The sequence below is a fragment of the Dromaius novaehollandiae genome, chromosome 22, assembly GCF_036370855.1.
Source record: "Dromaius novaehollandiae isolate bDroNov1 chromosome 22, bDroNov1.hap1, whole genome shotgun sequence".
In the NCBI taxonomy this organism is placed as follows: domain Eukaryota; kingdom Metazoa; phylum Chordata; class Aves; order Casuariiformes; family Dromaiidae; genus Dromaius; species Dromaius novaehollandiae.
In genome coordinates this window covers 6,513,606-6,540,902 of record NC_088119.1, presented here as the reverse complement: position 1 = coordinate 6,540,902, position 27,297 = coordinate 6,513,606, and the positions used below count along the sequence as shown (strand labels likewise).

Here is a 27,297-nt window from a genome sequence, read left to right as displayed (position 1 = left end):
TGCGATGCCGTCGTCTCCCTCCTCTGCGCTCGGAGGCGGAGGGCTCCGGGATGCACCCGCACCGCCATGGGTGCCAGGGAGCCCGGGAAGAGGCGAATGGGGGATTGAGGGGTCGGATCTCTCCGTAAGCAGCTAGAAACAGGCAATGCCAGGGTGGGATTCAGCTCGCCATCCGGGTCCCGAATCCGCCAGCTGCGTGCAGCCAGGGTGGGGGTCTCTGCCCCCGGAGGGTGCACGGGGCTGTACAAAGCGGCCGTCACTCATTGCAAGCGCAGCACCGCTGTGCACAAGGCTCAGGTAGCCGTTTCACCTCCCCATGGCTGTTATTGGGTTTGAATGGAGGGAATCAGCCGCCCTGGTCCCCCCGTCGCTCCCAGTACCATCCATCCCTCTCCTCCAGGCCCTGCATCCCTGCTCTCTTGCTCCCTGGTGCTGCTGCTGGGCAGCGGAGAAAGGCCTGCGGGTAAAGGCAGGTTTATGCACTACCCGCACTGATGCTGGGGGGAGAAGTCAGCCTGGGAAAGCGGTGAGCAGAGACACTGCAGATGGGCAACGCTTGCACAGAGCCCCGGGGATGGCTGGCTGCCCCGACCAGCCCTCTCCCTCGCTCGGTTGTACAAGGAGCAGGAGGAGCATGCACGTATGTATGTGACGGACAGATGCTGCGAGTGTTGGAGCTGCCCCCTCTAGTCCTTGCTAGAAAGACGCTTGACGTAAGAACGGTTAGCGGGAAAAGGGCATATTTAGGGGAACTGGTCAAAGAACACAGTGTCCTGCATCGACTCAGCTGGGCTAATATTTGAAGAGCGTTTTCTGGTGTCGGTGCTCTGGCGTATTCAGACCAGAGGGTCCCTCGAGCGTCGCTGGGGGCGAAGGGGCCTCGTGGAGTCGCTCCAGCTCAGCTCAGAGGAACCTTGCTGGACCTGGGGATAGGACGGCTCTCGTAGCTGTGACACAGAGCGGTGCCAGGTAAATACAAGCCGTTTAGCATCACTTTTGCATTCAGCAGGCTACACGAAGCACTAGTGAAGTCATCTCTACTGAGGGCAGGAAGGGGGAGAACACGGTAAAGGCTTTTGGGAGTTACTGGGGGAGAGGAATAAAGCCAGAACATCCCAGCTATAGACCCAGCGGAGCCAGGAAGGGATTTCAGGCCTCCCTGCCTGTCTGTCTGTCCAGCTGCCTCCCCCCTAGTTATTTATATAGCCCATATGGACGTATCATTTCAGAGTCTCCTTTATCCCGCTGGATGGACAGATCAGATCCTAACAGGATCCCTGGGGGGATGGAGGGCAGGAGCCGTGGTGCGGGGCCGCGCTCAGCCTGGAGGCAGCCCTGGCCGCGGGCGGCTCGTCGGGACTGCCGTGCATTGGAGCGGCGCGGTCGCGGCGGGCACGGTGCGGGGAGCCGCCGAGGCTTTCCCGGCTGCGGAGATACAAAGCGGAGCACCCAGGCTGGCAGGGGGTAGCGGAGTGCGGGGCTGCAAAGGGCGAGCGGGTCCCTGCTGCCTTCAGGGGCGCGGGGAGAGCATCGTCCAGCCCGGGGACGCTGCGGGGACCCCGAGCACGTGCGGCCTGAGCATCAAGTCTGTGACCTGCTTCCAGCTCGGCTATTCGGTGACACCTCTGGGAGCCCAATTTGGGTGCCGGGGGGGTCTGCATGTCCCCTGCCGTCCCTCGGAGGTGGCTCTACCTCCAGGCAAGCGTTTCTGCACCGCCGGCGTTCGGGGGATTCAGAGGACGCCGTAGAGGGGAGGGCCGGGGACACGCAGCAGACTGCTAGGGACACTGGTGCTGGCCGTCCCGCGCTGCCTTCCCTTCCCCCACGCCGTCCCCTCGCCGCCCCGCTCAGATCTTTTTAAACCCCTGACATCAGAGAAGGCTGGCAGGGCCGCGAGGGAGGAGCGGGCAGCATTAGATGACACCCGAGTGCAGCCAGTGGGCAGTGGGAGAGCGCAGGGTCTCCGCTTTAACCCTTCGCCGCCCGCCTCGACGTCTGCCGCCGCAGGAACCACCCAAATAAATCCGTGCAGGCCCCCGCCGCACGTCCCCTTTCCCTCCATCCCCTCGCAGCAGGTCCGTCGGGAACGCGTGCTAGAAGCAGCCCACGGACGGAGGGATATTCGCCCGCTTGCATCCTCCCAGCTCCGGGCAGGAGGGGGTTAGTGCGAGTTGCTGCAGGATGTTGCAACCTCCTATTTCCATCTGCGGCCCAGGAGAGTATCCGAGGACTTCACAACTTGCGGCGTATGTGTACATCACCCCCACTCCCGAGCACACCAAGGTACCCTTGGCGTGACTGCGGCCAAAAAGGCAGCACTAAAGTGCCCGTGTTCAACTGGGTTCGAGTCAATATGATCGACAAATTGTATAAAACGAATTTCGGTGTGGCTCGTGGTCTGAGTTACAGGAGTGCAGGTGCAGATTTAGGGGATTTAAGGGATTTAGGCACTCGCGGTGCTATGGCTCAGCGCGTTGTTACCATGCACTTGTGTGTAACCATGAGCAAGTCTTCACACGGCCTGAGGCCATCAGGAAAACAGAGAGGCACTGCCGCCAACGTATTTTCTTCCAGCTTGGGATGAATTAGGAGAAATCAACCCCCCCAGGCTATTTCGAATAAACAGGCGGATGCCGTAGCTTTTTCGGGTTAGAGGTTTATTCGCGGCACCCCGTGCAGCTGTACTGGTGGGGAGAGGAAGGGCAGAGCGGGGGCTCGGCTGTGGTTATGGGGGATGTCGGAGCCCCCTCGACACGCTCAGCATCGTCCCCTCCTGCCCAGCGGCTGCGTGGGGCTGAGCCCCGCCGCCTTGGGCACCAAGGTCTTCCTCCACCCCCCAGCCTGTTCTGCAGAAGGGGAAAGAAGGAGCCTGAAACTGCAGGGATACGGGAAAGAAATTGCCCAAATGCTGCCAGTTTTACCATGCACGCTTCAGCTTTCCTGCCTTCCCTGGCCCAAGGCACATGTTTGAGAGACAGCAAGGGTTTCGGTGCAAACACGTAGGGGTCCAGCCAGATGAAGGTCCATTCAGGAGCTGCCCATAATGGCAATTTATTTTATCCAGTGAAGTAAGCTGAGCCACAGGCATTTTGGGGTCCGAGGGGCTGTTCCTGAATACGCGTGAGGTTTCCGTGCAGGGGCTGCAGCTGCTTTAACTGCGGTCAGGAAGGTGAGAGATGCTCGGTGATAAGGATCTGGCTCTTCAGCGATGACACAGGCTCAGCCACATCTGCAAGGAGTTGGGGCTAAGGAGCATCATCCTGTTTCGCACACGTGTAGCACCTAGCGTGGCTGGGGCCAGGCGCCCGGCTGGAGGTGCTGCCATGATGCAAATACATGCTGTTAAATGGAGCGATTTATTAGATCCTTCTCATCCTAAGAAATTCCTCAAGCCCTGCCACTGCTGTAGGTTCGCAGCAGTCCTTGTCCCAAAGTGATGAGGCAGGGAGGCGATTTGGCCCTGCCAGGATGGGGGCTGCAGCGTTTGTGCGAAGCTGCAGCACTCCTCTTGAGGGAGCATCTGATGGGCAAAAAGCAGAGGAGCAGCATCACCCCCATAACCTGCAGTGAACTCATTCAGCAAAGAGCTTATCGTGTGCATAAAATCCAGCACGCGCTTATGCATCTTTGCATCCTTTTCCACGCGTCAAGGCCAGCAATGCTGTAACTCTTTAACATGCAGTGAGTGACCCTGTGCTGTCTGCACTGACCTGGGGGACCGTGACGACACCTGAGGAGCAGGAACTTGCTGCAGCATCTCCATCCCTCTATTCTGGCTCGGGAAAGGCATCTGCTGGCTCGGGCACAGAGCCGTCCCGGTCCAGCATTGTTTCCCAAGGGCAGCTTTCACCAGAGCAGCCCTTTCGCTCGGCATCGGGCAAACGCCGGCTGCATAGTTTCGCTCAGCTCCCCGGGATGATGGATGCTGCTTGGAAGCATCTTGCATTCCCGTCAATGCCGATTGCCGAGGCCAGGCGTCAGGCGTAGAGTCAAAACACTCCGAGAGGAGGATCAAAATCACTGTGGTGATAGGAATCGGCACTGGGTGCCACGTTGCTAATGGGAGCAACCAGCACTTGCTTGCCTTGGCGAGGAAGGGGCTGGTGTTTGAGCCCTATGGCCCACAGGGACTTCCCATCTGAGCTCTTAAAAATCACGGGAAAGCACAGGCTAATGATAGCAAAAGAGGAATTATTTTTTTCTCTTGTCCTCTGTGGCTTCAGAGCCCACCACAAAATTCAGAAACTGTCTGAAAGCGAAGTGAAAAAACGGTTGGAGTTATTCTCTTTTTATTTTTTAACATGTGTTATTTTCTCTTCATTAAAACTTAGCACCAGCTCTTTAAAAGAGAGCAGCATAAAATGCAGGGAGTAGCTTTTCTTAGTGTACATAGCTTTCAGCAAGGACGGTCACAGTACCGGGCATGGAGGTGACCTAACCAGTGATAGATGTAGGAGATGCTTTGGCTTTTGATTTCTCTCATGGGGTAAGAAAAAAACCTCTCCCAGCTTAACAGAGCTATTTGATGGGCTCAGAAATACAGTGGTGCTGGAGATGCAGTGTCTCACAGCAGACTCAGAAGAGGCATTTGTTTGCAGAAGAAAAACTTGAAAACTTTACACATCCTTCCAGATAGTTTCTGTGATGCAGTTACAGCAGAGCATTAAGGGTCCACAACACATCTGGGTATAGTAAACATCAGACGCTCACATAGCACATTCTCATGTTACAGAAAGGGACATAAACTTGTTTATAAAATGGCTAATTTTGTCTGGCATGCCTGAACTGTGTTTATCCTCGTTGCTAATAGAAACTCATATAATCTTGAAAATGTTACTGCAGCTCCAGTCTCCGCTCTTTACTCCATTCAATTGCAAATTTGAAGTCTTGAAACAAGCCTGTCCACCCTCTGTGCTCTCTGCTGGGAGGGAAAACATTTCTCATTAGACTTCTTCCAATTTTCCCACCTTTTTTTCCAATCTTTGGGAAAACATAGTGGGAAATACACACATCACAGGAATTTTTCAAGCTGTTACATCACTAGGACCATGCCTGAAGGGAAAAAAGGAGGAGGCTTGCTCCTCATACACGGCACCTCTGCACACATGATGCTTAGCAGAGAGGATTTGTTAATCCTTGCGCTGGGTTTGGATTGAATACACATGTTCCCCTGGGATCTAAATATTTCATTTCTCAGGCAAGGACACGAAAGGGATGTTGGAAAATCATTTTCTGCAAGTTGCAGGCAGTGACGGTACCAAAGCTGTGTCCCGTAACCCCACGTGCCTCTTCTCATGGTCCTGCAGTGCCCAAAGCCTGGGAACACCAGCTGCCTGCTTGGGTGCGGCATGATTTGGACAGGCTCTACCCATCCGCCGTTTTGTGCGACGAGCCGCTCGGAGAACTGCAAGCTGCCCTTGTCCCATGCAAGGAAACACAGGCAGTGGGTATCTGAGCCCGTGCGATTTTTTTTTTTTAAACCTGCGTCCCAGATTTAACACACATTGGGCTGGAGAGGGGAACTGCTGCCTTCGTGGGGCCTGAGCACGCTGCGGGGCTGCGAGAGCGAGACTTGTGGCCTGGCCCTGGCATCGGAGGGGGTGAGAGCAGACGCGGGGGGGTCCCTTCTAGCTGGGCGTGAAAGCTGCTGCCGGGATCAGCAGCGCAATATCCTGGGGGATGATGGAGGCACATGCAGCAAGTGTGACAGGTCTCAGCTGCTTTAGAGCCCGCACTGCGTGTGACGTGCCTGGCACACATCGCAGTCGCTCCATGAGCTTGGTAGCACTGTTTTGGCTGCCCACAGCAGCTGTTGACCAGGATTTGTGTGCAGCCCAGCAGAGCTATTGCTTTGGCCCATCCCTCACTCCTGATGTGGCTGGGCCAGGACTGTTTCCTGCACCTTGCTGGTCAATAGCCTCCGATCTCAAGCACTCGGTGAATGCAAGTTCCTTCCTCGCACGGCCTGTTTCTAGCTGTGTTTGAAATTCATGGGACCAAGAACTGAGAACTGAGCTGTGACTCATCCCCAGACCCTGTGGTCCCAGCTGGTCCTCGTTGCATCAACCTGCCCAGCCCTCAGCGTCCTTGTGGGGATAAATCAGTGAGGGAGGGAGCACTTGGGAGCTTGTGGGTAGGAGGTCTTGCTTGCAGCCAGTCTCCAGGTGCTGTTCTGTTTGGAAATGATGTGCCCTAGGGAGGCCCTGGGATGCTTGTAGTAAGGAGAGGAAGTTTGGTGAGTGTGGGTGCAGCAGGGCAGGTCTGCTGTGGGTTTTTTTGTGTGTGTGCGCTGTGGTGGGTTTTGGTTGTGTGCACAGCTGGTTTGGGGTTTCTATCTCTTCAGGCTCTTGGGTGCTGCCCAGTCTCCCTGGTGTTGACTTGTTGCTGAGGAGCAGCAGCTACAAGGGCTTGGGCCAGGTCAGAGCTGCAGCTCTCCTGGAGCTGGCTGCTCTCTAGCTTTGGTGCAGGAGTTCCCCACTTCCATGCTAACCCCTGCTGAAGGGAGTCCTCCCTGTGCTATGCACAGCTGTAAGTATTCACCTGTAGCTTTGCTGGGCCTGGCTTTGCTGTCTCTTGGTGAGTAAAGCTGATCTATGTTTGCTGATGGCTCTTTGGGTTGTTCTGTCCTTGAACTTGTGTCCCTGTTGGCATCTTCTGGGCTCTCTGCAGACTGTCTCTTATGGTGCTCTTGAAGTGACAGGTTTGGGCAGGATGGCTTCCAAGCAGTCACAGACAGGGCTCTGTCACCCTTCTGTCTTGGTTGGGTGGTACCAGTTATGCAGCATCTCTAGCAGTTGTTAACCCCCTCCTGTTTCTTCCAGAGGCTGATTCCTTTGCATGGTGCCAGAATAGCAAAAATATTGGAGGAAACTGAACTTCTATCAAGGCAAAGACTGTGTGCTTGTCCCCCTGCAAAAGCAGGGAGCTGCTCCCAGTTGCCTGCTGGTACTTGGTGATGCGGAGCTGGGGTGGGGGGAGATGCTCCTCTGTGGCTTGCGGTGCAGAGGACGTGGGCAGCTTATTCAAAAGCAATGGCTCAAGTGTGTGTCACATAATAAAGAGGTGTTAACCAGCTTAGCTGGAAGTCCAAAATTTGAGAAAGCAGCTCATAAATGGTAGAGATCAGAGCTTTGTAGAGGCATTTAAAGTCCTCAGTTTCTTCCTTGCTGCACAAGCTGACAGGGTGAGAGTGTCCCTTAAGAGACTATAGGAAATAAAGTAGCTCTAAGGGCTGTTGTGTGGCCAAGCATGGGAGTGTGAAGGGCTGAGCGTGTGCATAGCTGTTCACTCGTGGGTATTCTTGTTGCTGCAGCTGCAGGAGCACTGTAGCTGCCGTTGCTGAGGCTTTGGGGTCCCATTTGACTTAAAAATCCAACACTGAGAAAGGAAAATAATGAAGTGCTGATTCAAATCTCTGCTTCTTCAGTTGCTGAAGAGGCAGAAATTCATCCCTGAGAGATTTGCACTAGTCAGTTGTTGAAAGGCAATTTTGTTTCCAAACGTAGTTTCATGTAAACAACGTTTTCCCTAGGAAAAGAAAATCCTGTTGAGTTGCCTAATGGAGAGCTGACTCCTCTCTGATCCCAGCAGCTCCACACTTCAGGCACTCGAGACAAAGTTTTGGCACTTGTGGTTGCTCTTTGGACAAGCCAGTAAGTAGGCAGTTGTAGACCATGCCGTAGGGAATTGGAGGAACGTGCTCCCTGCCATGAAAGTGCTGGACTGGAGCTGCTGCTGCTCCTGAGACTGTTGCACTGGCAGAGCAGAGCTGGGGCTGAGCAGTGGGGGAATTGCTGAGGGTGATTAGCAGCTGGGGCTGACCCTGCTGCTGCACCTGAACTGCTCTCACCTATTGCAGGTGCAAAGAGTTTGATCTGTTGTTTATAGCAGCTGCTTTCATGCCAGGGTCCCCTGGGGGGATGCTAGTCCTGGGGCAAGCCAGGTTTGCTTGGGAGAGTGGTGGGACCCTGCTGGTATAAGCACTGGGTTTGCTGGGGAGAAGCAGAGTGCAGGCACCAAGCTGAGCCTTGCTGAGCCCGCACTTGGCATCAGGAGCTTTCTGCTTCGAAGTGGCGGTGCCTGACCAGAGATGCTGACGGCTCCAGGGCTGCAGCGTGCAGAAGCTGAGGGTCCTGGCCACCAGCTCGAGACCCTCACGTTGCTGCCTGGTACCTCTGGGGAGCTGCAGAGGAGGCTGAGTGGGACCAGACACTGGAAAAGTCCTCTAGCATCTCCCCTCCCTGCGATTCCCAGTGCTGCCAGGGACTGCTCTGTCAGCAGCTGGGGCAGCCCGGATGGGCGCAGTGCAGGTGATGGATTTAGCCAGGCGAGCGGAAGAGGAGGTGTGGGATGAGGGGCTGGCCGGCGTCGCTCGCCCGTGCTCCCTCCTGTGCTTGCTCCCACCGCGGGAGGAATGAGCAGAGTCATGGGGCTGCTGAAATCCGACTCCTCCCGTGATAGCCGGCGGCAGCTGGAGCCACAGCCACCTCCGCAGGCTGCTCTGCCAGGGACCACGGGCTGGTTGGAGCAAGTGTGAGTAGAGCATGGGGCCTCTCCGGGTGTTGGGGGCAGTGACAGCCCAAGGCTTCTGGAGGAGACATGGACCGTGCAGCACCCAGGGAGCCAAAAGCCTGAGAGCACTGTGCAACCGAAGGAGCTGCAGCCCTGCTGAGTGCTGGTGTCTCCTGTAATGGTGGCCCTCCCCAACAGCTCTGCAAAACCCTATTTGCAGGGAAATGGGGGTCTGCTGTGTGCTTGGGGGACTGGTGATCGTAGGAAGCTCCTTGGGGCCCCTCAGCACCATGAGAGGGGGCTGGTCCATCCCCCCCATGGGTCTTGCCTGAGTGAGTATCAAGCATGTCTCCATGGGACTGGTGATGGCCATGTGCCTTCAGCTTGAGTGTTGAGGCTGCTGGCATTGGTGGAAAGGAAGGCCAAGGACAGGCTTCCAGAGCTGGTCAGAGCATGAAATGGGTGTAAATCAGGAATAATGCTGGTGCCATGTAGAGGAGAGGCTCTGCATCCAAAGGGCCAGGCATCAAACTTCCCATGGTGGGTCAGACTGAAAAGAAGCAAGTGTAGGGGCTGAGCACTGCAATAAGGATGGTCCCTGCCTGAGAGGTTACACCAAAGGATGGGACTTATCCCCCACCACGTCTAGCAGAAGTGGGGCCTAAGTGGTGTGCAATGCCTCCTGCCACGGTGGAGACTGCCAGCTCTTGGGGTTCTGGTAGAGCCTAAGGAAAAATCCACTTTGCACGCTGAGATTTGATTCAGTGATAGTGGGGGAGCGTGGTGGGTTTTTTAATGCAGTTATCCAGCACTGTTTGAAATCAATACCTCCCTTTGCCATTGCTTTTATCTTTGAGCTTTATAATTGCCATAGGAACCACGTGTCAATACTGGTTGTGTACTGAGAGTCGGTTCCCACTGGGGCTATAAATGTCCAGTTCTGTTAATTACAAATGGCTGAAGGTTTCCAAACCTTGGCTTTAAACATGGTGGGTTTTGAAGTTGAGGGTTATGAGAAGCAGTTGAGAAGTTTTTTGCGGGCAGATGTAAAGCAGCAGTGTATACTGAGGCATCTGAACTGCTGTTGCTGCTTGCAGGGCCCAGTGTTCATCTTGGGGAAGGCAATTCTTAATGTCAAAATTGGAACAAGAAACTTTTTCCACCCTGCCTCCCCCCAAGAGTGCTATTTTTCAGAATGCTAATTTTAGAGAACTTTAAGATTCCAGGTGAAACCACATGTTAAAATAGCAGAATTCCAAAAAAAGGGGGGGGGGGGTAATTTAGTCTTAGGCAACTCTGCAAACAATGAAACAGGATCACTGCAACTCTACAAAGTGGGTGTGGCAGACAGATGAGTGAACTTTTGCCTTAAATATTTCCTGGTACATAAGGTGCAAGCAAACCATAACCCCAACAAGCCATCTGTTCCTGGCGGGAACAGGACTGAGCTGCTGCGACCCCCAAAATGGTCTCCCTGTGACCACCCGGGACACACTGCGCCTGCGCTGAACCAGACCACGATCGGGCAGAGACTTTGGGACCTGGACTATAAATTACTGCTGCTTAGCACAACTTCTATAAAGCTTGCTTAGCATGAGCAGCTAAATTTGCTGAAGCCTTAGGCTGCACTCCCTAGTTCAGTGAGAAAGGGCCCCAGGGCTGGTGCAGGCAGGAAAGACAAGGGGGTTACCATGGGATTGAGCAAGATGATGATATATTGAGTGTCTTTGAGCAATTTCTCTCCCCTTGGTCTTGCAGCTCTACTATTACCTTAGTAATAGCCACTTTTCAAGTCATTTTAAGAGTTAGGAGTCTAAATATCATTATTTCTTAATGGTCCTTGAGGATCTAAGTCCTTTAGGGCTCTGGCTCAAGCTTGGCTTCCTAAATGTCTGCTGGGGCTGCTGCTCTGCAGCTGTGTTGCCATCTCCCTGCCAAAGGCATGTTTCTTTCCTGGGGAATCTCTAAAAAGGAGCCAGCCCTGGTTCACTGCTGTCACGTGGACACAAGGCAATTCTCTGTCCAGCCCATACCCACCTCCTTGTGACCACCAATATCTGCCCATCCTTGGCACTGGTCCTTGGCAACCTGGTCTCTGCTGATGCCAGGGAGGATCCAGGACCAGGAACACTTTCATGGATACTTTCACCCAAAAATCTGCCACTTGGTTCTAAAATTTAAAAGTTGGGTGGCTTTTTCCAGTTCTAATGAAAGCTTTGAAAGACTCTTTCCAAATCTGATGGCCCAGATGCTGGACTTTGAGGTATCTGGGGGAGAAATGGCTACAATCACTTTGAGAACAGCCCCATTTGCAAAGGCCCTTCTCTCCTTGGGTGATGACTTGGGGTTCTGCTCATAGCCCTGTTCCTGCACAACTAGGATCTGGAATTAGGATTGGAGCAACTGGATCACAGCATGGCATCATTGTGTGATGATAGGATGGTGGTATCCAGACCCTACCAAGGAAGAAAACCTTGCCAGGACACCCTCAGACCTTCCACAGAGAGAAAGCTGAGAGATGGAAGGGGAAAAATTTGATTAACAGAGATTCCTAGCTAGAAACTGAATTCCCTGGTCCTCTTGGTTTCTAAGAGCATCCTGCACTTGCAGTGCATGAAATGGAAGTGACTTGGATGCTGAGGACTTGCCACAGCCTCTGCATGGCAAGGCAGCAGGCAGGAGCCTGAATTAGTGACATGGTGGTAACATAGGGGAATAAATATTTTGTGGCCCTTTGACAAAATGTCTTGGTTCCTCTCTGTTTCCCAAGAAGATGTGATGGCCATGGGGAAATTGCAGAAGGTCCTCAATTGCTATTGCATGCTGGAGCTGTTTTTCTTCAGGGACCAGAGTGATAGCACTGGGGGGTTTCTCACTCCTATCTTCACCCTGTGCCTTAGGCTTAGGATTGCATCTTTAAGGCTATCTCTTTGCTTTCAGCTTCCTACTGCTGTAGTTGAACTACTTCATGAAAAAGTGTTTCCTTTTGCCCTTTCTAGCATTTTTTTCTGAGGTCTACAGCCAGGCATCTCCAGCTCCTCGGGCCCTGAGGGGCAGCCAGTTCCCATGCTGCTGCAACACCATCAGTGAGGTCAGCCTGATCCCAGGAGTGGACCTGACCCTTGGGGGAAGGGTTCACTGCTGAAACAAGCTGGTGTTTGAATCAGACAGGAAGGCAAAGCTGAGTTGAGATGCCACAAAGCAAGGACCTTTCTGGTCTCTAGGGAACCTCTGACAGGCACTTCAGCCTTGCTTGTGGGCATGCCAGCTTGTTCCTCTCCATGCCATTGCTTGGCTCTTCCCTGCGTTGCTGTCTCCCAGCCCTGTTTGTTATTTGCTTTGTGACTGGAGCCACCATCATCTCTCTCAAATGGCCCATCCTATTCAGGTCTGGAGAGTTGTTCTTATCTTAAGGTTAGAAAGTACCAGCACTGCTGGTGACTTGTTTCTTGGCCTGACATAAGACTTTAACCCCTTCCTCTGCCTCTGAGGAGGGTGAGCAGAGCCATCAGTCACACTGCAAGGTACTCATGTTCCTTATGGATGGGAATGGTGCCCTGGCCCCCAGGATGTGGTGTGCAATACCCTGGAAAAGCCATAAAAAGCCCCAGCAGGGCACGGTACCACAGATCAAAAGGGGACCTGTCTATATAAATAGTTTGTCATCTCCCTAGCTGCAGTGGCATGTGGAGATGTTTGCTCTCTTCCAAAATGCTCTTAGTCCTATCCCCCCCTGCACACCTACCAGACAGATGAGGTAGGAGTGTGATACACATTGGGGAGTGCAGTGTGGAAATGTCCTTGCTTCTTGTCTGGAGAGCACCTTGCCTGTGGCAGGACCTTGTCCTGACTCTACTGCAACGCCATCGAGAAGCAGAGCTCCCTGCACTGGGACCACGCAGCACAGGTTTGCTGGTGCTGCTGTCTGGTTTGGACTGTTAACATACAGACTAGCAGGACAGTTAATGTGCTTTGCCAGCAGAAGAGGGGGTTTTCCCCCTAACCAAGATGACGGGCAGTGTAATGCCTTCTTCCTTTTGCGCTGAGCAGTACCTGTTGCCTGCACATATGAAGGCAGCTAAGGATGCACTGCGGCGTGTCGCACAAAGGGGGACAGCCGGATCCGTGCCACGGATGAAGGTGTTTGGTTTTGTTGGACAGCTCTATCTAGATTGTCAAGCTGCTCTTATGAAGACACCCAGCTGGTACCAGAGACCCCAGCTGCTCGGCTCATGCTGTGCCCTGGAAAAAGTCCGATACAGCGGTGCTTTCTGATCGGAGGCTGAATGAGGGTCTGGGAAGGGAAGCAGCGGACAGGGTCCCCCGTCAGCATGTGATCCATCTCCCTAGAGGAATAGGAATGCCACTTGCAAATCCAATATTTCCGGAGCTGGTTGCTGAAATAAAGCTGCTAGTAAAAGCGTGCTGAGTTTCTGCCATCACCTGGGTTCAGGTCCTGGGTTTTTAATTAACAGTAACAGCATATTGTGCAAATGGCCCTGCGTTTTCCCCTTTGCCGCCTGAGCTTCCCTCTCCCCAGCAGGCTGGGTGCAGGTGTCCTGAGAGCAGAATGAGAACATGGCTGGCCTGCCACACGTCCCAGGCCCCGAGCACCTCCGCCCCTTCACGCCCGAGTCCCTGGCTGCCATCGAGCAGCGCATTGCCGAGGCAGAGGCGCTCAAGATAAAGCGGCAGCGCGTGGAGCTGCCTGAGGAAGAGGAGCTCAAGCCCAGCGGTGACCTGGAAGCTGGGAAGAACCTGCCCCTCATCTACGGTGATCCCCCCTTGGAGCTCGTTGGGATACCTCTGGAGGACTTGGACCCTTTCTACAAGGATAAGAAGGTAAGCGGCAGAGCTTACGGTAGATGTGAGTGTCCCCCAAAAAGACTGAAGCACAGACCCTCTCCCCTTCCCCCCGTCCTGGGGTCTCACCTGAGCCCTTCTTGCTGGGCCAGCTTTCACCACGGCCCCGAGTTGCGCTGGTGGCTTCTCCTCTGAACCAGGGCTGTCTGTGGTGGGGCCTGGCCACACGGATCCTGGCCGTGAACTTGGCCTCCTGAAAGCTCATCATCTGCAGAAAGCCCCAAGTCTTTTGAAATACAAAATGCGTGTAGAGGAGTCAGCTCTAAGTGCAGCGCTTAATTGGTGAGTGTTTTCGTGGTGTGCAGCAGAGCTAGCAAACCTGCCTCTGCTTTTCTCCACAGACGTTTATAGTCCTCAATAAAGGCAAGTCCATCTTCCGGTTCTCGGCAACGCCTGCCCTCTACCTGCTGGGACCCTTCAACCCCGTCCGGAGAGGAGCCATCAAAGTGCTTATACATTCATATCCTTGCTGAGAAGAGCAGCTGCCTCCCCTGAGATGCTGCTCCGTTGCCAAGTCAAACCCCGACGCGCCAACTGTAAATATGGCTGGGAAAGGAATGAGAGAGTTGTTTGCTGGTGGTGTGGGAGGGAAATCTTCTGGGCCAGCCCCAGGCATGGCCAGGACCTACTGCCCAGCCACCCCCGTGCTTCTGTCCCTTCCCAAGGAGCAGGTGCCCAAAGTGCCTGGTGGCTTTGGGCACCATGGTGCCAGCTGGCCCATGGCACTGAGCAGCTTAGCCTGAGCTTCAGTTTGGTCAGAGCGGGGAGGACGTAAAGGGGGTCAGGCTTTCCAGGAGAAGTCCAAGGTCCCAGATCTGTAGACCCTTAGAAAGGAAGGAAGGTGTTTACAGAACAGGAGATCCTGTCCCGGGTGGGCGCAGGGTGACCTGGGGAGCACAAAGGATGCTTTGGCAGAGGAGCCAGGACATCACGGTATGGGGAAGGAAGCGACGTAAGCAGTTCTGAGGCTTTTAGGGTAAGTCAGGCAGAGGTGAGAAGCCAGGAAAGATTCCAGGAGCAAAAAGAGGGGTAGGGTGGGTGGGAGGTGACCCAACAGAGCTGCAAGCAGCAGCGGAGGTTTGGGGGCTGGGAGGTTGGAGGCAGGAGGAAAGAGAAGAGGCGATTACGGCAGAGAGTGTCCTGTCGAGAGTGGTGGGAGCTGTGTTCTGGGATGATGGAGAAGGAGCACAGCGTTCAAAAGGGAGGCTGATCCAGCACTGTGGAGATGGGGAAGGGAGATGAAAGGGAAGGCAAAGCCCTGAACAACATTGTAGGAGCAGGGGGACTAAGGGGAGAGTGTAAGCGTGGGACCTAGCCAGGAGACACCCACAGGAGGAGCAAGCTGGGGCACCAGAACAAGGTGGGAGCCAGGACAAGAGTGATGTAGCCCTCTGCCCTGTTCCAGGAGGAGCAGGGTTCTCAGCTTCACACCCTCACGTGCCCTTCAGGAGGTAGAACCAATGCTACAACCACAGCATTTCTCCTTGACCAGGTTTTAAATTATTCAGCATGTTCATCATGATCACAATTTTAACCAACTGTGTGTTTATGACGCTGAGCAACCCCCCGGCGTGGTCCAAGAACGTGGAGTAAGTTCCCTCTATCCCACAACGTCCCCTCTCCGCAGGGGAACATCCCAGCTTGGGTCCTCCTCAGGCGGTGGAGAGACAGGACCGAGGCCGAGGTAGAAGCGTTGGGATCCAGGCACTCTTGGGAGGAGGAAAGGTTATTTGGAGATGCTGGTGGCCCTTGTGATCTCAGAAGGGACATCTGCACCCTGCTTCAGGCTTTGCAAAGAGCGGGGGTGTTGTGGAGCCACCACAAGACCGATGGGGTCCAAAGACCCCCTGTGACAGGAGACTGCTGCAGAGCAGGTTGGGCTGGGTCAGCGGTGATGGTTTGGGAGGCTGGGCAGATCCACCCCTTCAGGGAGCATGGGCAGCCCACCACAGCTGGGAGGAGGAAAATGCAGAGCTTTCTGCTGTGGTCCTGTGCAGCTGGGCCTCCATGGGGTTTTACGGAGAAGGTGGCACTGTTGGGATGACAGCATGGCCCAGAGGTTGCAGAATAGCCCTACCAAAGGGGTGACAACTTAAGATGTCTCGACTTCCCTCACGAGCTGAGCTTAGCTGAAAACCTCCCCATGATGGCAAAGCACCTCGGGAATCCAGCGAGCTGCTAAGCTCGCTCCCCAAGACGGCCGTGCGGTCACTGGCCACAGGCTGGGGCTGACAAAGCCTCGTGGCACCCAGATTTTGTCCTGAGCTGACCCTTGGACCCAGACAAGCATCCTATCTTCCTCTTTGAGTCACCGCTCCCATTTTAGATACACCTTCACTGGGATATACACCTTCGAGTCCCTCATCAAGATACTGTCAAGAGGCTTCTGCATTGACAGCTTTACATTCCTGCGTGACCCGTGGAATTGGCTGGACTTCATGGTCATCTCCATGGCGTGAGTTGATTGGGAGAGCAGGAGGCCAGGCTGCCAAGCTCTGGCTTTGCCACCTTGCCTAAAAAAAGGGGACCTGGGGGAGGATGGCTGGAAAACGGGCAGGCAGGGACATGGGCAGCGCCTCTGCCCACCTGATGCCCCCTCGTCTCCTGTCCCACAGCTACATCACAGAGTTTGTGGACCTGGGCAACATCTCAGCTCTCAGGACGTTCCGTGTCCTCCGTGCCCTGAAAACTATCACAGTAATTCCAGGTAGGAGTCACAGAAAGGGTCTCTCTTCCAAGTTTTCCCTTTCCTTGAGCTCAGGTTTTTCTGTGGTCAAAGCAATTCTTGTTTTTTCTTTTGACAATTCTAAGAAAAAAAAGTATTTGATAACTTTAAAGCATTTTTCAGCTAATCCAGCTTTTGGGTCAGATCCAGCTGATTTTACACCTTTAAATTAGCTGTGACTGGGGAATGCCTCTGACAAGCTGGACTTGGTGTTTTTAGGGCTTCTCAGAGAAGCCTCAGGTGCGTTTGCTCTAACATCAGGTTTTGTGGCTTAATTAACATGATCCTAATACACTTTGCTTAGCCTGTGGAGCCCTGAATTTTGTTTTGTCCCCGCTCCTGACTGCTCTGACACCAAGGTTTAGGAATTCAGTGGGTATTGGTGCAAGTGCAAAGTGATAAGTGTTTAACATCACCCCATTTTGATACCGTTTCACTCAAGCTTATAGAAATGAGAGGCTAGACCCCTGAACAGGCACGAAATTAGACCACAGGCAATAGATTATTGTGGTGAATACATTCTAGTTCATTTTGTGCCCCTTCAGCTTCCAAATCTTTAGGGTTTGGGGGTTTTTTGCCTTGACCAAACGGGCTAAAAATTGCATTTAGAAAAAAAGTAAGCTTCTTAATCATTGAACTCTTATTTCTGGAATGATGTCCACCCAAGAGGCTATGCAGAAATAGCTATTGCAAAAATAAGCTGTTTTAGAATGGCTGTCCTAAGCACTTTCCCAACATAGACAAGCCCTTGGGGAATAGGGTTTTACCTAAATAGTTGGGGGGAAAAAAACCTGGCATGATGACAGGGCTAAAAATCATGCATATTTGGAGAAGTGTCTCTGTGTGAGAAAGTGCTGTGCTCAGAGCTACTTTAAAATCAATGTCCGAATGTCCCGACTTCACCCATCATTCGTTTGGACGTGAGGCGACAGTAATAAAAACTCCACATCAAAGGCCCGTTGAGGATTTGCGTGCCAGCCTCCTCCCTGCCGTTGTCTGCGGCAGGAAACTACTGCGCTGGGTGAGAGAAAGACTTAATCCCGGAGCTTAATGCAAACTGTCACTCCCGTCACCTTCGCTCAGAAGGGATTAGGCCAGGCTGGAGGGGCCAGCTGGGCTCCTGACCGCTTGCTGGAGAGCAGCACGTGGGGGTTTTGGAGCAGGGGAGCTTTTCTGCAGCCGGAGCTCAGAGAGCAGCGTTCAGCCTCTTCTAGTTGGGCTGACAAGTAACTTCTGTGTGCCACAGCAAAGCACCTGGTCCTGGGGATTCGAGCCAAAAAGGCAGAGTTCAGCAAAAATGTAAAACCAAAAGGAATTGAAACTGCCAGGTTAAAATAATCCGACCTGTGAAGCCCAGATTATGTGTGGGCTGGGGAGGTTTGGGTAGCATTTGTCCAAGGGAGCCTGTCTTCGGAGAAGGATTTATCTTGCCCTGCAAAGTGTGGGGACAGACAGAGGGGCAACCAGAGGCCAACACGGGGCAGAGCGCGGGGTCTGGGCCCATGGGGCGGATATGGGGGTGTTCTCTAGCACCACGTGGCTCTCCCGGGTCCAGCCACCTTTCGTGACGTACATAGCTCGGTAACGACGCCTTCTCCCCCAGGGCTGAAAACAATTGTTGGGGCACTGATCCAGTCGGTGAAGAAGCTCTCGGACGTCATGATCCTCACGGTCTTCTGCCTGAGCGTGTTTGCCCTAATTGGCCTCCAGCTGTTCATGGGGAACCTCCGGAACAAGTGTGTGCGATGGCCGCCCCCCCTCAACGACACTCTGCCGGGGGACTTCGTGGAGCTGGGCAATGACACGTGGGCCAACGCAACGCTCTACGGCAACCTCACCGCCAACAGCACCTTTGATTTCGAGGCCTACCTCAACGATGAAGGTAAACGCTTACAGCTCCCCCTCTCCATTGCCTGATTACCGTGGTTTGCTCTTCAGTTTACCCTGTCCTTTCTCCGTGTCTAACCAAGATGATTTGCTCCTGCAGACCTTTCTGCCAAGGTGCTTCAACAGTACTCGAGCTTTGCAGGGAGATGTGGCCAGTGGGTGAAACGGGGGTTGTGCATGCTCACAGGATGGACAGATGGGATTAAATATCCCTTGTCAGGGAAAATTGAGTTCCCTGAGTGTGCTGAACTCTTCCAGAAAGGTTTCGTTGTGCAGGTGTGCAGGGCCGTATGGAGGATACCTGTGTGCTAGGCTGTGCTGAATGCTGAAAATGGACATTATGCTAGAAAATAAATCATTTGGGAAAGCCCACATAGGGTTGCAGATCAAAGGCAGAAACTTTGCCTGCAGCAAGATGTGCTCCAGGGGTGTTCTCCAAATGCTGTCACCCTCAGAGGCTTTGGCAGCCCTGACGTGTTTCTGCAGCAAGCCGAAGTGCTGCTAGGCAGCCTTGGGCGACTGATTTCTGCTTGCAGAGCTACGTAGCGGCGGGCTGGGCTCTGCATGGATGTTTCACATCTTGTTTAGGGCACTCAGCAGAACTCAGAAGAAGGTCAGGTTACGGCTTAGCTGCTTTACCCGACTGTATAAGTAGCTCTGAGATTAATTACAGGAAGGTTTCTTTGCAGGGGTGCAAATTCAACTTGTAGGATGTAATGAATGCAGTGCAAATAGCAACAGCATGTTGTGGCCATGTGTTCAAGTTGGCAGATCTTTGGGCCAGGCCAATGCATATTGCTTGGAGTTTCATAAGTAGGACAACTCTTCGATGATCCCATGTAGGTTAAACAACAGCTGGGTGGCAGGAAGGCAGGCACAGCCTGGGATGCTCCAAGGAGCTCCAGAAACCCCTGTGAAACATGTGGCTCCTGAAGATGTTGAACTAGGTGATGCCCAAAGGGGGGTTGAGCTGCCCGCTGCGTTCTCCTGGGGATGGGTGTCTCCAGGTACTGATCCACATGTCCCTGGGGGCTGGTGCCCCACAATGACACTTCTTGGCACCTCCCATGGCTCTGGATCAGTTGTCATCTGTCCTTGAGCTGTAAAGATGAGCTTTAAGGACTTCTGGTCTTGCCTTTGTGAGTGGTTTTTTCCTCAGGAAGGGGCTGGATGGATGGGAGCAGCAAGAGAAAGGCAATGGCCACGGAGCAGTAGTAGGGTGTTTTCCCAAGCTTTTGGGGGACCCCTGCAGCTTCCATGCACCCAGTGCCCACTGGAAATGCCCCGCTATTTTGTATGCTTTCTCAGCAAAACATGTTGGCCCTCATTTATATGAGAGAGCAGAAATCCCAGCAGCTGGTCACCCGAGCCCACCTCACTGGCATTTCCCTGTGCCTTCATTCGCTTCCATGAATGTTTGTGCTGGTAACGGATCACACGTTAATACATCTTCCCAGGAGGCCTGACCCGGGCCACGTGGCCATTTCCACAGCTCTTTGTGGGCTTGGGAGCCATCCAGTTGGGTAGGTGAAACAAAGCCATGAGATCTAGCTGAGCTGGTGCCAAGCAGTGCAGTCCAAACAGCAAAGTCAGCAGAGAGGAGACAGCACTGTGAACCCAAAGCTGGGATTTGGGAGAATATGCTTGACAGTGAGGAGCTGCCAAGAATTTGGAAATCGATGCCTGCAATTTTCATGTCTTGCTCTTTTCCCAACTGCAAAGCAAATTTCTACTTTCTGGAGGGAGCGCTCGACGCCCTGCTCTGCGGTAACAGCAGTGATGCTGGGTGAGTGGAGCTTGTGCTGGCGGATGAGTTTTCCTGAGGTTTTCCCGGGAGGGGGAAGGCAGCTGGTGCAACCTGCGGGACCACTCGCACTTAGCAAAGCTCAGGACTGGGTCTGGGAATGGGCGGTGGGAACCCAGAGGGCGGTGGGCTCTGGGCGTGAACGGTCAGGGCATCCCAGTTGTTGGGAGTTTCTGGTAAAACATCTCACTGTCTCTGGGGGTGAAGCATTTTCCTGGGGCTGCTCTCAGGGCTGTTGGGGTGCAGATGGGGCAAAAACACAGACTCATGCCTGTGCCCTCCCGGCTCTTTTGGCAGGAAGTGCCCCGAAGGGTACGAGTGCATTAAAACAGGGAGGAACCCAAACTATGGCTACACCAGTTACGACACCTTCAGCTGGGCTTTCCTTTCTCTCTTCCGCCTCATGACACAGGACTTCTGGGAGAACCTCTTCCAGCTGGTAGGCATGCTCCTTCCCGGGGCCAGGGATCCCCAGGGCGGCTGCATCGCTTCCTGACGTATTAGATGTCCCTCATAGCTGTGCAGGGGTCTGAGGATCAACTGCTGTTTTATTTTTGCACAAATGCTCTTAAAGTTTGAAGGCAGCTCCTGGCCTAGGATAGGCAGAAAGTACCTATTGTCCCTTGACTGGAACCATGTGTGACTTTCTCCTGTGATTTATGGATGAAACCAGGACGGGGAGTGGTGGGGACACAGTCCTGTGCATCTCCCCAGCCTGCGCAATTTTTTTTTTCAAGGGCAAAGCCTGGGTATGCTTCAGTGGTGCTGTCAATTGTACCATGTAAATTGGGAAATTACAGCAGTATATAGTACTGGCTTGAGCTAAGGCAGGTCTCCCCTAAAAGGGGAAAACAAGACATCTGTCTCATGGATTGAGTCAGCCACTAGATAGAAGTCACAGACATCGTGAAATCCTGGCCGTCTTCTAGCCAGATGAATGCCATTCCTGAGTCTAGGGACTAGTTAGCTAAAAGGTAACTAAGAAAAACGAGTCTGCCAGAAGGCTGAAATCAGTTCTCTGGGTTCCACGTGACCTTTGGAAAGTGATTGTGCCCAGATCCAGGGTTAGCAAAGGACTGCCTCTTCTGCCTCCCATTACAGCAGTGCGAGCCTGTAATGGAATATCAGCCCCCACCCAACTCAAAGATTTGCCTTGGATTAACAGTTAACACGGAGCAGAGGGGCTGGGTTTGCTGAGATTTTTGGCCTCTTTAACACCATTCCCAGCAGAATGCCATGGACTACAGAATGAGCAATTAGGCCAGAGCTTTTGTTGCAAGAGTCACCGAGGGGGGGTAGCACTGAGAGAGCGAACAAGCCAGGGTGGCATCACGGCATTATATCCTGCACCGCCTCCTTTCCACAGACGCTGCGTGCAGCTGGGAAAACGTACATGATCTTCTTTGTAGTGGTTATATTTCTTGGTTCCTTCTACCTCATCAACCTCATCCTTGCGGTGGTGGCTATGGCCTATGCAGAACAAAATGATGCTACAATGCTGGAAGCACAGCAGCAAGAGGAGGAATTTCAGCAGCTCATGGAACAGCTGAAAAAACAACAGGAGGAGCAAGAGAAACAGGTTGGTGGGATTCATGGAGTCCACAGTGAAGCCTCTGGCTTAGGAATAGGTGGGGAAAAAAGCAGAGGCAGTGACAAGTGTGGTGTCATCTCTATTTCTGTAAAACCCAAGAATAAGCCCTGCTTGCTCCATAATAAGAAAAGATAAGAGTGAGGTGAGTAACTATTTTTTGAGTCACCAGCTGAATCCAAAAGTTGAGACATTAAAGGCTGAAAAGATTTAATTTCCTCAACTCCTCTCCAAAGACCAACACAGGGAGCACCAAGAGGTGGTGATGGGTATAGTGCAGATAAGTATTACTCAGGAAAAGGAAAGAACATAAGCAACAACACATAAAAAAATCACAGAATTAGTAATACATCTTTGTGCAGCACATCAAGAGCAGAGAGCCTGCACAGACAGATTACAATCAGGGTGAAAAGGAGCACTTAAGTTAGGGCAGTTGCAGCAAAGCTAAATGAATTAGCAAGCCATTTGTCTCTGGCCACCACTGGCGATGGAAGAGAGGACTCAAGAGACCCGGGGAGGTCCCAGAGTCCTTGCACTCATTCAGAGCACAGGCACAACTCTCGGCTGTGCTTGCCAGGGTCTGGCTTCACTGCTCTCCTCCAGCACATGCCTGATACTGTAGATAGTTTGCACTGATATTTCACACAGTTGGCATCAGAATGGGCAGTCTCTGAAACTGCTTGATTTTCATCCATTTGCTCCATTGCAATCCTGGGGTATTATCTTAGGCTCTTTCCAGTCCTTGGGATTCTCTCCTTAGCACAATGAACCCATAAAAATATGGTAAAAACTCCTCTAATGTCTGATGCTGCTGCCTGGCCACTTTTAATATGCTCTATTCATCATTTTGGCCTATGCCAGCAACATTCCCAGGAGACATCCCTGCAAAACTAATTGTTAGTCTGGGCAAAAGACCAGTTTCCTCACTTACAGAGATGCAAAATAGTGGTTTCCTCTCTCTGCAACCTCTATCTCTCATTGCTTATCTGTGTCCAGCCACAACATCCTCCAAGGAAGTGGCTTTTGCTCTTATCTGGCCATTGCTGTTTGTAGGATGGGTCTGAGCAGGTCCTGCCTGAGGGATGGGGACTCCGGGCCTGGGCATCAATCTGGTGCCTTTTGTTCCCTGAACGAATTAACCAGCGAGTTGCCCAGAGGCTTTTTTAAGGGGTTATTCTTATTTATTGTTGCTTATGGAACTGGAGAAGACCCAGAGAGAATAGGGCTGAGGGCATGGGCAAAGCAGCTACGAGAAACAGGCACACAAGTCTATTTAATATCCAGTGACTGAGTAAGAAAACCCCATTTTATGTGAACCGTGCAAAGCCCCAAACGCTCCCCAGGCAGGAGATCAGGAGAGGTTCCCGCTCCACTGCAGCACCATTAGCACTTGCAAAGCCAAGCATGATTGCAGTCAGGGTCATACGAAAAGTGATACTTTGATTTTAAAATCAAAGATAAAATGTTTCCAATGATATTAAATAAGAGGCTCTTCTAATATTTTTAAAAAATAATACCCTATATTGAAGGTTCTCTCCTGTTAAAGATTAAAACTTCCTGCAAAACAAATTAGAGATTTATTTTACAGTTCTATCCTTCACCCTGACCAAATCTGAATAGATCTAATGTTGCTGCTATGCAGAGTTTTGTACCGTAGGGTGTGCAAGTGAAAAGGAATGACTCGAAAATTCACCCTCGTTGTTCAGCCGCTGGCAGTAGCTGCTCCTCCCCGCTGCTTGTGCCAGTCCCTGATTGCCTCTGAGCTCGTCCTTAGCCAGATCCTGCAGCAGCATTGCAGGGCCTGACTTCGGTGTCACAGAGTCCTGTCTGGAGAGGCTACGAGGTCAATTCAGTCCCTGCTTAACTATTGCGGGAAGGTCCCGGTGTAGTGCGGACATTTGGGTGACGGCGATGTGGTTTTGGTGCAGTTGCAGGACAGGCGGTTCAGCGGCAGTTCCCTGCGCAGCAGCACGGCGGTGAAGAACAGCAACTCTGACCAAGGTCTGAATAGCGACCAGGGCAAGGCCAAAGACTGCAATGGGCAAGTGGTCCCCAAGGTCATGCTGGAGCGATCCGCTACGGTGATTGATGTATGTGCTTGGCTCCGTGTCATTGCCTTCCCTTGAGTGTGCCCACCCTGATGTACCCTGGCAGAGGGACAGGCTGCCGTGACTCAAACTGCCACAACCCAGCACAGTCCCCCCAAAGCAGTCAGAGGTGCCTTGCAGCCCACCTGTACTTCCCACATTACACCCCGTATCTCTGAGCCACGACCCCCTCCTCTTTTTGTCTGTTGTATTTTTAAGTACATTAGTCTCCAGCGTTCTGTGTTCATCCACTGTGGCCTCCTCTCCTTCTAGTTCAATCCTGCCAATGAAGCAGAGAAATCAGACCACAACCACCTCCCCATGGACAGCCAAGATGGGCCAGACCTCGAGAAAAGAGTGGGAAGCACAGTCAGTGTCATCCCCAATGCTGTGGAAGGTACGTTCTCCCTCAACCCAAGTGAGGGCCATTTCAGCCCAGCTGGGCTCAAGGTGCTCAGCACATGCTGGTGATACAGGCTGTCCCAAATCTCCCGCCTGGTGCTGGGGGTTGGCCCCAGGGTCTCTGTATGGGATCAGCGTGCTGCAGTGCTGCTCAAGCAGGGCTTTTTGTCCCGGCTCGCTAGGACGAAGCCTGGAGGCATCACTACGATATTTCATTCAAATGAATGGGATTGCAGTGGACTGCAGTGGTCTCCAGACTCAACTGCGAGCTGCCCAGAAGGCCTCTCGAGCTGTCTTAACTTAAGGAAAATGTACCATAGACTCAGCAATAACTGGCTTTCCAGCCCCAAATACTGTCTTTATAAGAAAGCCAGAGAGTGACTTCTCAGAGCAAGATCTTTTTAAGTAAAACAGCACAATACTGTCATTGTCTGAGGGGCTTTTTCCAGGGATTAAATCACGTCTCCACACTGCAGGGATTTACCCTGCCCTCCTGGGAAAAGGGGTACAAAGCCTCAGGCAGATCCCACACCAGAATGGTTCCCTTGGGCCATCCCCACGATCTCAGCTTGGCAAGGACACCTCAAACCCTGCCCTGGTGCTGAGAGCAGAACTGGGGCCTCTGTTCCCTGGCTGATCTGCTTTCCCACTCCTCTTTGGTTTGGAGGGTCAGGTTCACAGGGCCACTGTGCTCCAGGCACAAGCAGGGTTCCCCATTCAACCCCCATATAAAATTCATAGATGGTCCAAAGCTGGATCAGGACCTCAGAAGAGGTCCCTTCTGATGGGTTCAGGTGCTTCTCCCGCCTTGGGAGGACAGGAGATGCCTGGACATGATGTCATTTTTTTCCTTCCTGCCCGCAGAGCTGGAGGAAGCTCACCAGAAGTGCCCACCTTGGTGGTACAAATTTGCCCACACGTTCCTGGTCTGGAATTGCTGCCCTTTGTGGCTGAAGCTGAAAGGGTTTGTCAAGCTGGTGGTGATGGACCCCTTCGTGGACCTGGGCATCACCATCTGCATCGTGCTCAATACGCTCTTCATGGCCATGGAGCACTACCCCATGACGGAGGAGTTTGAGAATGTGCTGAGCGTGGGGAACCTGGTAGGCAGCTACATGCGTCCTGTCCTTCGCCATCTGCAGCCATGTGATCCATCCAGGGGACAGATCCCCTGTGGTGCCCATGTGTCATCTGAGCGGCACTCCTGCATGCCTGGAAAGCCTCTTCCTGGCTGCTGAGAAAGTGCTCGGGGGGTTGGTCACAGCATCCCTCCAACAAGATGGGTTTCAGGATGGCTGAGATCGAGAGAGCAGCGGAGGTGATGTGGGTGATGGGATCAATCATCCATTCCTCCCTTTCTGCTGCAGCTTCTGGGCAGATGCCCATTTCCCCTGGTGTGTCCCAGTATTGCTAATACGTGGCACGGCCTTGCAGAGCTTTCCTGAGCCAGCCTGGGGTCAGGCCTGAGCCGTTGCCAGCCCTGGCTGATGGCATGGTGTGCTTGCAATGCTGGCAGTGTCCTTGCAGTGTTGGATGGTCACATGGCAGAACAGGGGCTAATTCTCAGTAACCTCCAGCATTCAGAAGCTGGAAACATCTAGGTCCCCACTGAGTAGCAGTCACCAGTGCCAGCAGCATCAAAAACGAAAAACAAACAAACAAAAAAAAATCAGGGCTTTTCCCATTCCTGGGTTAAATCACTGTAAATCTGGGCTGTTCTGATTTTGTGGGCAAATTTAGCAGCCTGCTCTGGCTGCTCCTCTTTGGTTCTCATGGTAAATGGCTCTCAGCTGGATGCCGTCTGGTAGTGGGACAAGTCTGCGAGGCCTGGAAGAGCAGCCTGGAGGCCGGGGTAGCGGAGGGAAAGGTCTCCATCGGAGGCTGAGCTTGCTGCCTGCTCTCCTCCCACCTTGCCCTGCCTTCTGTCTGCTGCCAGCACCTGCCGAGGCCTCTCTATGCGCAGGCACTCGAGTGACACGTGCTGGGGCCCAAGCCATGGGTAGGCAGGGTGACGCTCAGCACATAGCTGCTTTGTATCTGGTTTCATTCAGGAAATACAAGGGGATTAATCAGCTATTGCTCAAAGAACAGTCATGCTGCAAAAATGGCTCTGGCTCTTCCTCTGGGCCAGCGGCATTCTCTGGCTGCATCTAAACCCCAGAGCCCAGCAGAGCAGAGCCAGCGGGGCTGGGGGAACTGGAGAGGGGGGTTGCTGGGAAGGGCTAGATTGGGCCAGGAGCAGGAAAGACATCTCTCCTGCTCTTCTTGAGCCTTGTCATGATCTCTCCCCACTCACCTATGAGGCCCAAGAAGGCCCCACCAGCCACTGCCCAGCTCCGAAAATCAGTGAAGAGAGCAGGGACTGAGGTGCCGATCAGCTGGCAGGAGGGGGCTGGCACGCAAAGGGCCATGTTGGGGACCAACCCCCTGTTACCCCCGCACCGCAGCCTTCCTTCAGCCTTTCCTCTCTGCTAGGTGAAGGCAGGGACCTGCACGAACCTGCGCGATCTGCCCCAAGTGCAAAACTTGTCGGCCCCCCTCTGCAAATGCTGTGCCGTGCAATTGCACTGAGGATGCTAATTGTCACTTAGCTGATCCCACTCCAGAGTAATGTGATAATGCACAGTGTCATTGTAGTCCCAGGAAAATAGTAATGTGTAAAAGCTGGATCAGCTTTCGCAACACAGGGCTCGGGGCAGTGCCAGGGCCCTGTGAGCAGGGGCAGCCCAGTAGCAGCCCAGTTCCCAATGCTGGGAATCCCCTGTGATTCAGCAGTCATTTGAAGGGGTTGCTTTGCCAGTGAGACTTCTTTCCCCCTGCCAGCATGCACCTCTGCCAAGTCTTTTCTGAAGCGATTGGTGACCGATACTCCCAACCCGGCCTTGCAAGCGATGCCGGGCTCTCGGCTCCAGGCAGGGCTGCAGCTGCATGGCGCAGGAGGTGCTTTGGGAGTACTCCAAAAATGCAAGCTGCCACCCACCCTGAGGCTCAGCGCTTGCTTTCATGAAGACTGATGGGGTACTGTTTCCCGCAGGTCTTTACAGGGATCTTCACAGCGGAGATGGTCCTGAAACTCATTGCGCTGGACCCCTATGAGTACTTCCAGCAGGGCTGGAACATCTTTGACAGCATCATCGTCACACTGAGCCTGGTGGAGCTGGGCCTGGCGAATGTGCAGGGGCTCTCCGTGCTCCGCTCTTTCCGCCTGGTAGGTGTCGTGGGGCCGAGCTGCACGTGAGGGTTGTAGAGGTGGTCACCCCTAGAGTGGAGAACAGCTCTTTCAAGTTCCCTGGCTTGGCAGTCACCAGCTTTCCCTAGGTTAAAAGATAATGCCACTGGTCAAGGTAGATGTTTAGGAGCATCGGGGTTGTGTGCCCTTCTCCGAGCAGTGGAGTGTTTAGTTTCTTCTGTCCTAACACACCAGCCCTAC

At 53.1% G+C, this 27,297-nt stretch overlaps 2 protein-coding genes across 3 annotated transcripts in view; both read left to right on the top strand.

Annotated features, from left to right (window-relative positions):
- The first annotated feature begins 852 nt into the window (after positions 1-852).
- On the top strand, positions 853-13,847 carry LOC135330590 (sodium channel protein type 4 subunit alpha-like). Its single transcript, XM_064524501.1, has 3 exons — positions 853-969; positions 13,055-13,353; positions 13,716-13,847. The coding sequence occupies exons 2-3, from the start codon at positions 13,090-13,092 to the stop codon at positions 13,845-13,847; spliced, it is 396 nt and encodes a 131-aa protein (XP_064380571.1). The 5' UTR covers positions 853-969; positions 13,055-13,089.
- Positions 13,848-14,879: 1,032 nt separating this feature from the next.
- The window catches only part of SCN4A (sodium voltage-gated channel alpha subunit 4), a 33,997-nt gene continuing 21,579 nt past the window's right edge, over positions 14,880-27,297 (top strand). The window contains exons 1-11 of one of the 2 annotated variants that reach the window (XM_026099466.2): positions 14,880-14,963; positions 15,701-15,829; positions 15,990-16,081; positions 17,703-17,981; positions 19,709-19,772; positions 20,088-20,229; positions 21,157-21,369; positions 23,307-23,468; positions 23,739-23,862; positions 24,732-24,970; positions 26,902-27,075. In XM_026099466.2, the coding sequence (XP_025955251.2) occupies positions 14,884-14,963; positions 15,701-15,829; positions 15,990-16,081; positions 17,703-17,981; positions 19,709-19,772; positions 20,088-20,229; positions 21,157-21,369; positions 23,307-23,468; positions 23,739-23,862; positions 24,732-24,970; positions 26,902-27,075 (1,698 nt within the window). In that variant the 5' untranslated portion in view covers positions 14,880-14,883. The remainder of the gene's footprint in view (positions 14,964-15,700; positions 15,830-15,989; positions 16,082-17,702; positions 17,982-19,708; positions 19,773-20,087; positions 20,230-21,156; positions 21,370-23,306; positions 23,469-23,738; positions 23,863-24,731; positions 24,971-26,901; positions 27,076-27,297) is intronic. The other variant, XM_064524495.1, reaches the window with a different exon arrangement.

Bases quoted from the DNA above. Each gene is read 5' to 3' on its own strand.
- LOC135330590 (XM_064524501.1), top strand. From the start codon at position 13,090: ATGGCTGGCCTGCCACACGTCCCAGGCCCCGAGCACCTCCGCCCCTTC. The intron at 13,354-13,715 runs GTAAGCGGCAGA...TTTTCTCCACAG, and splicing joins CTTTCTACAAGGATAAGAAG to ACGTTTATAGTCCTCAATAA.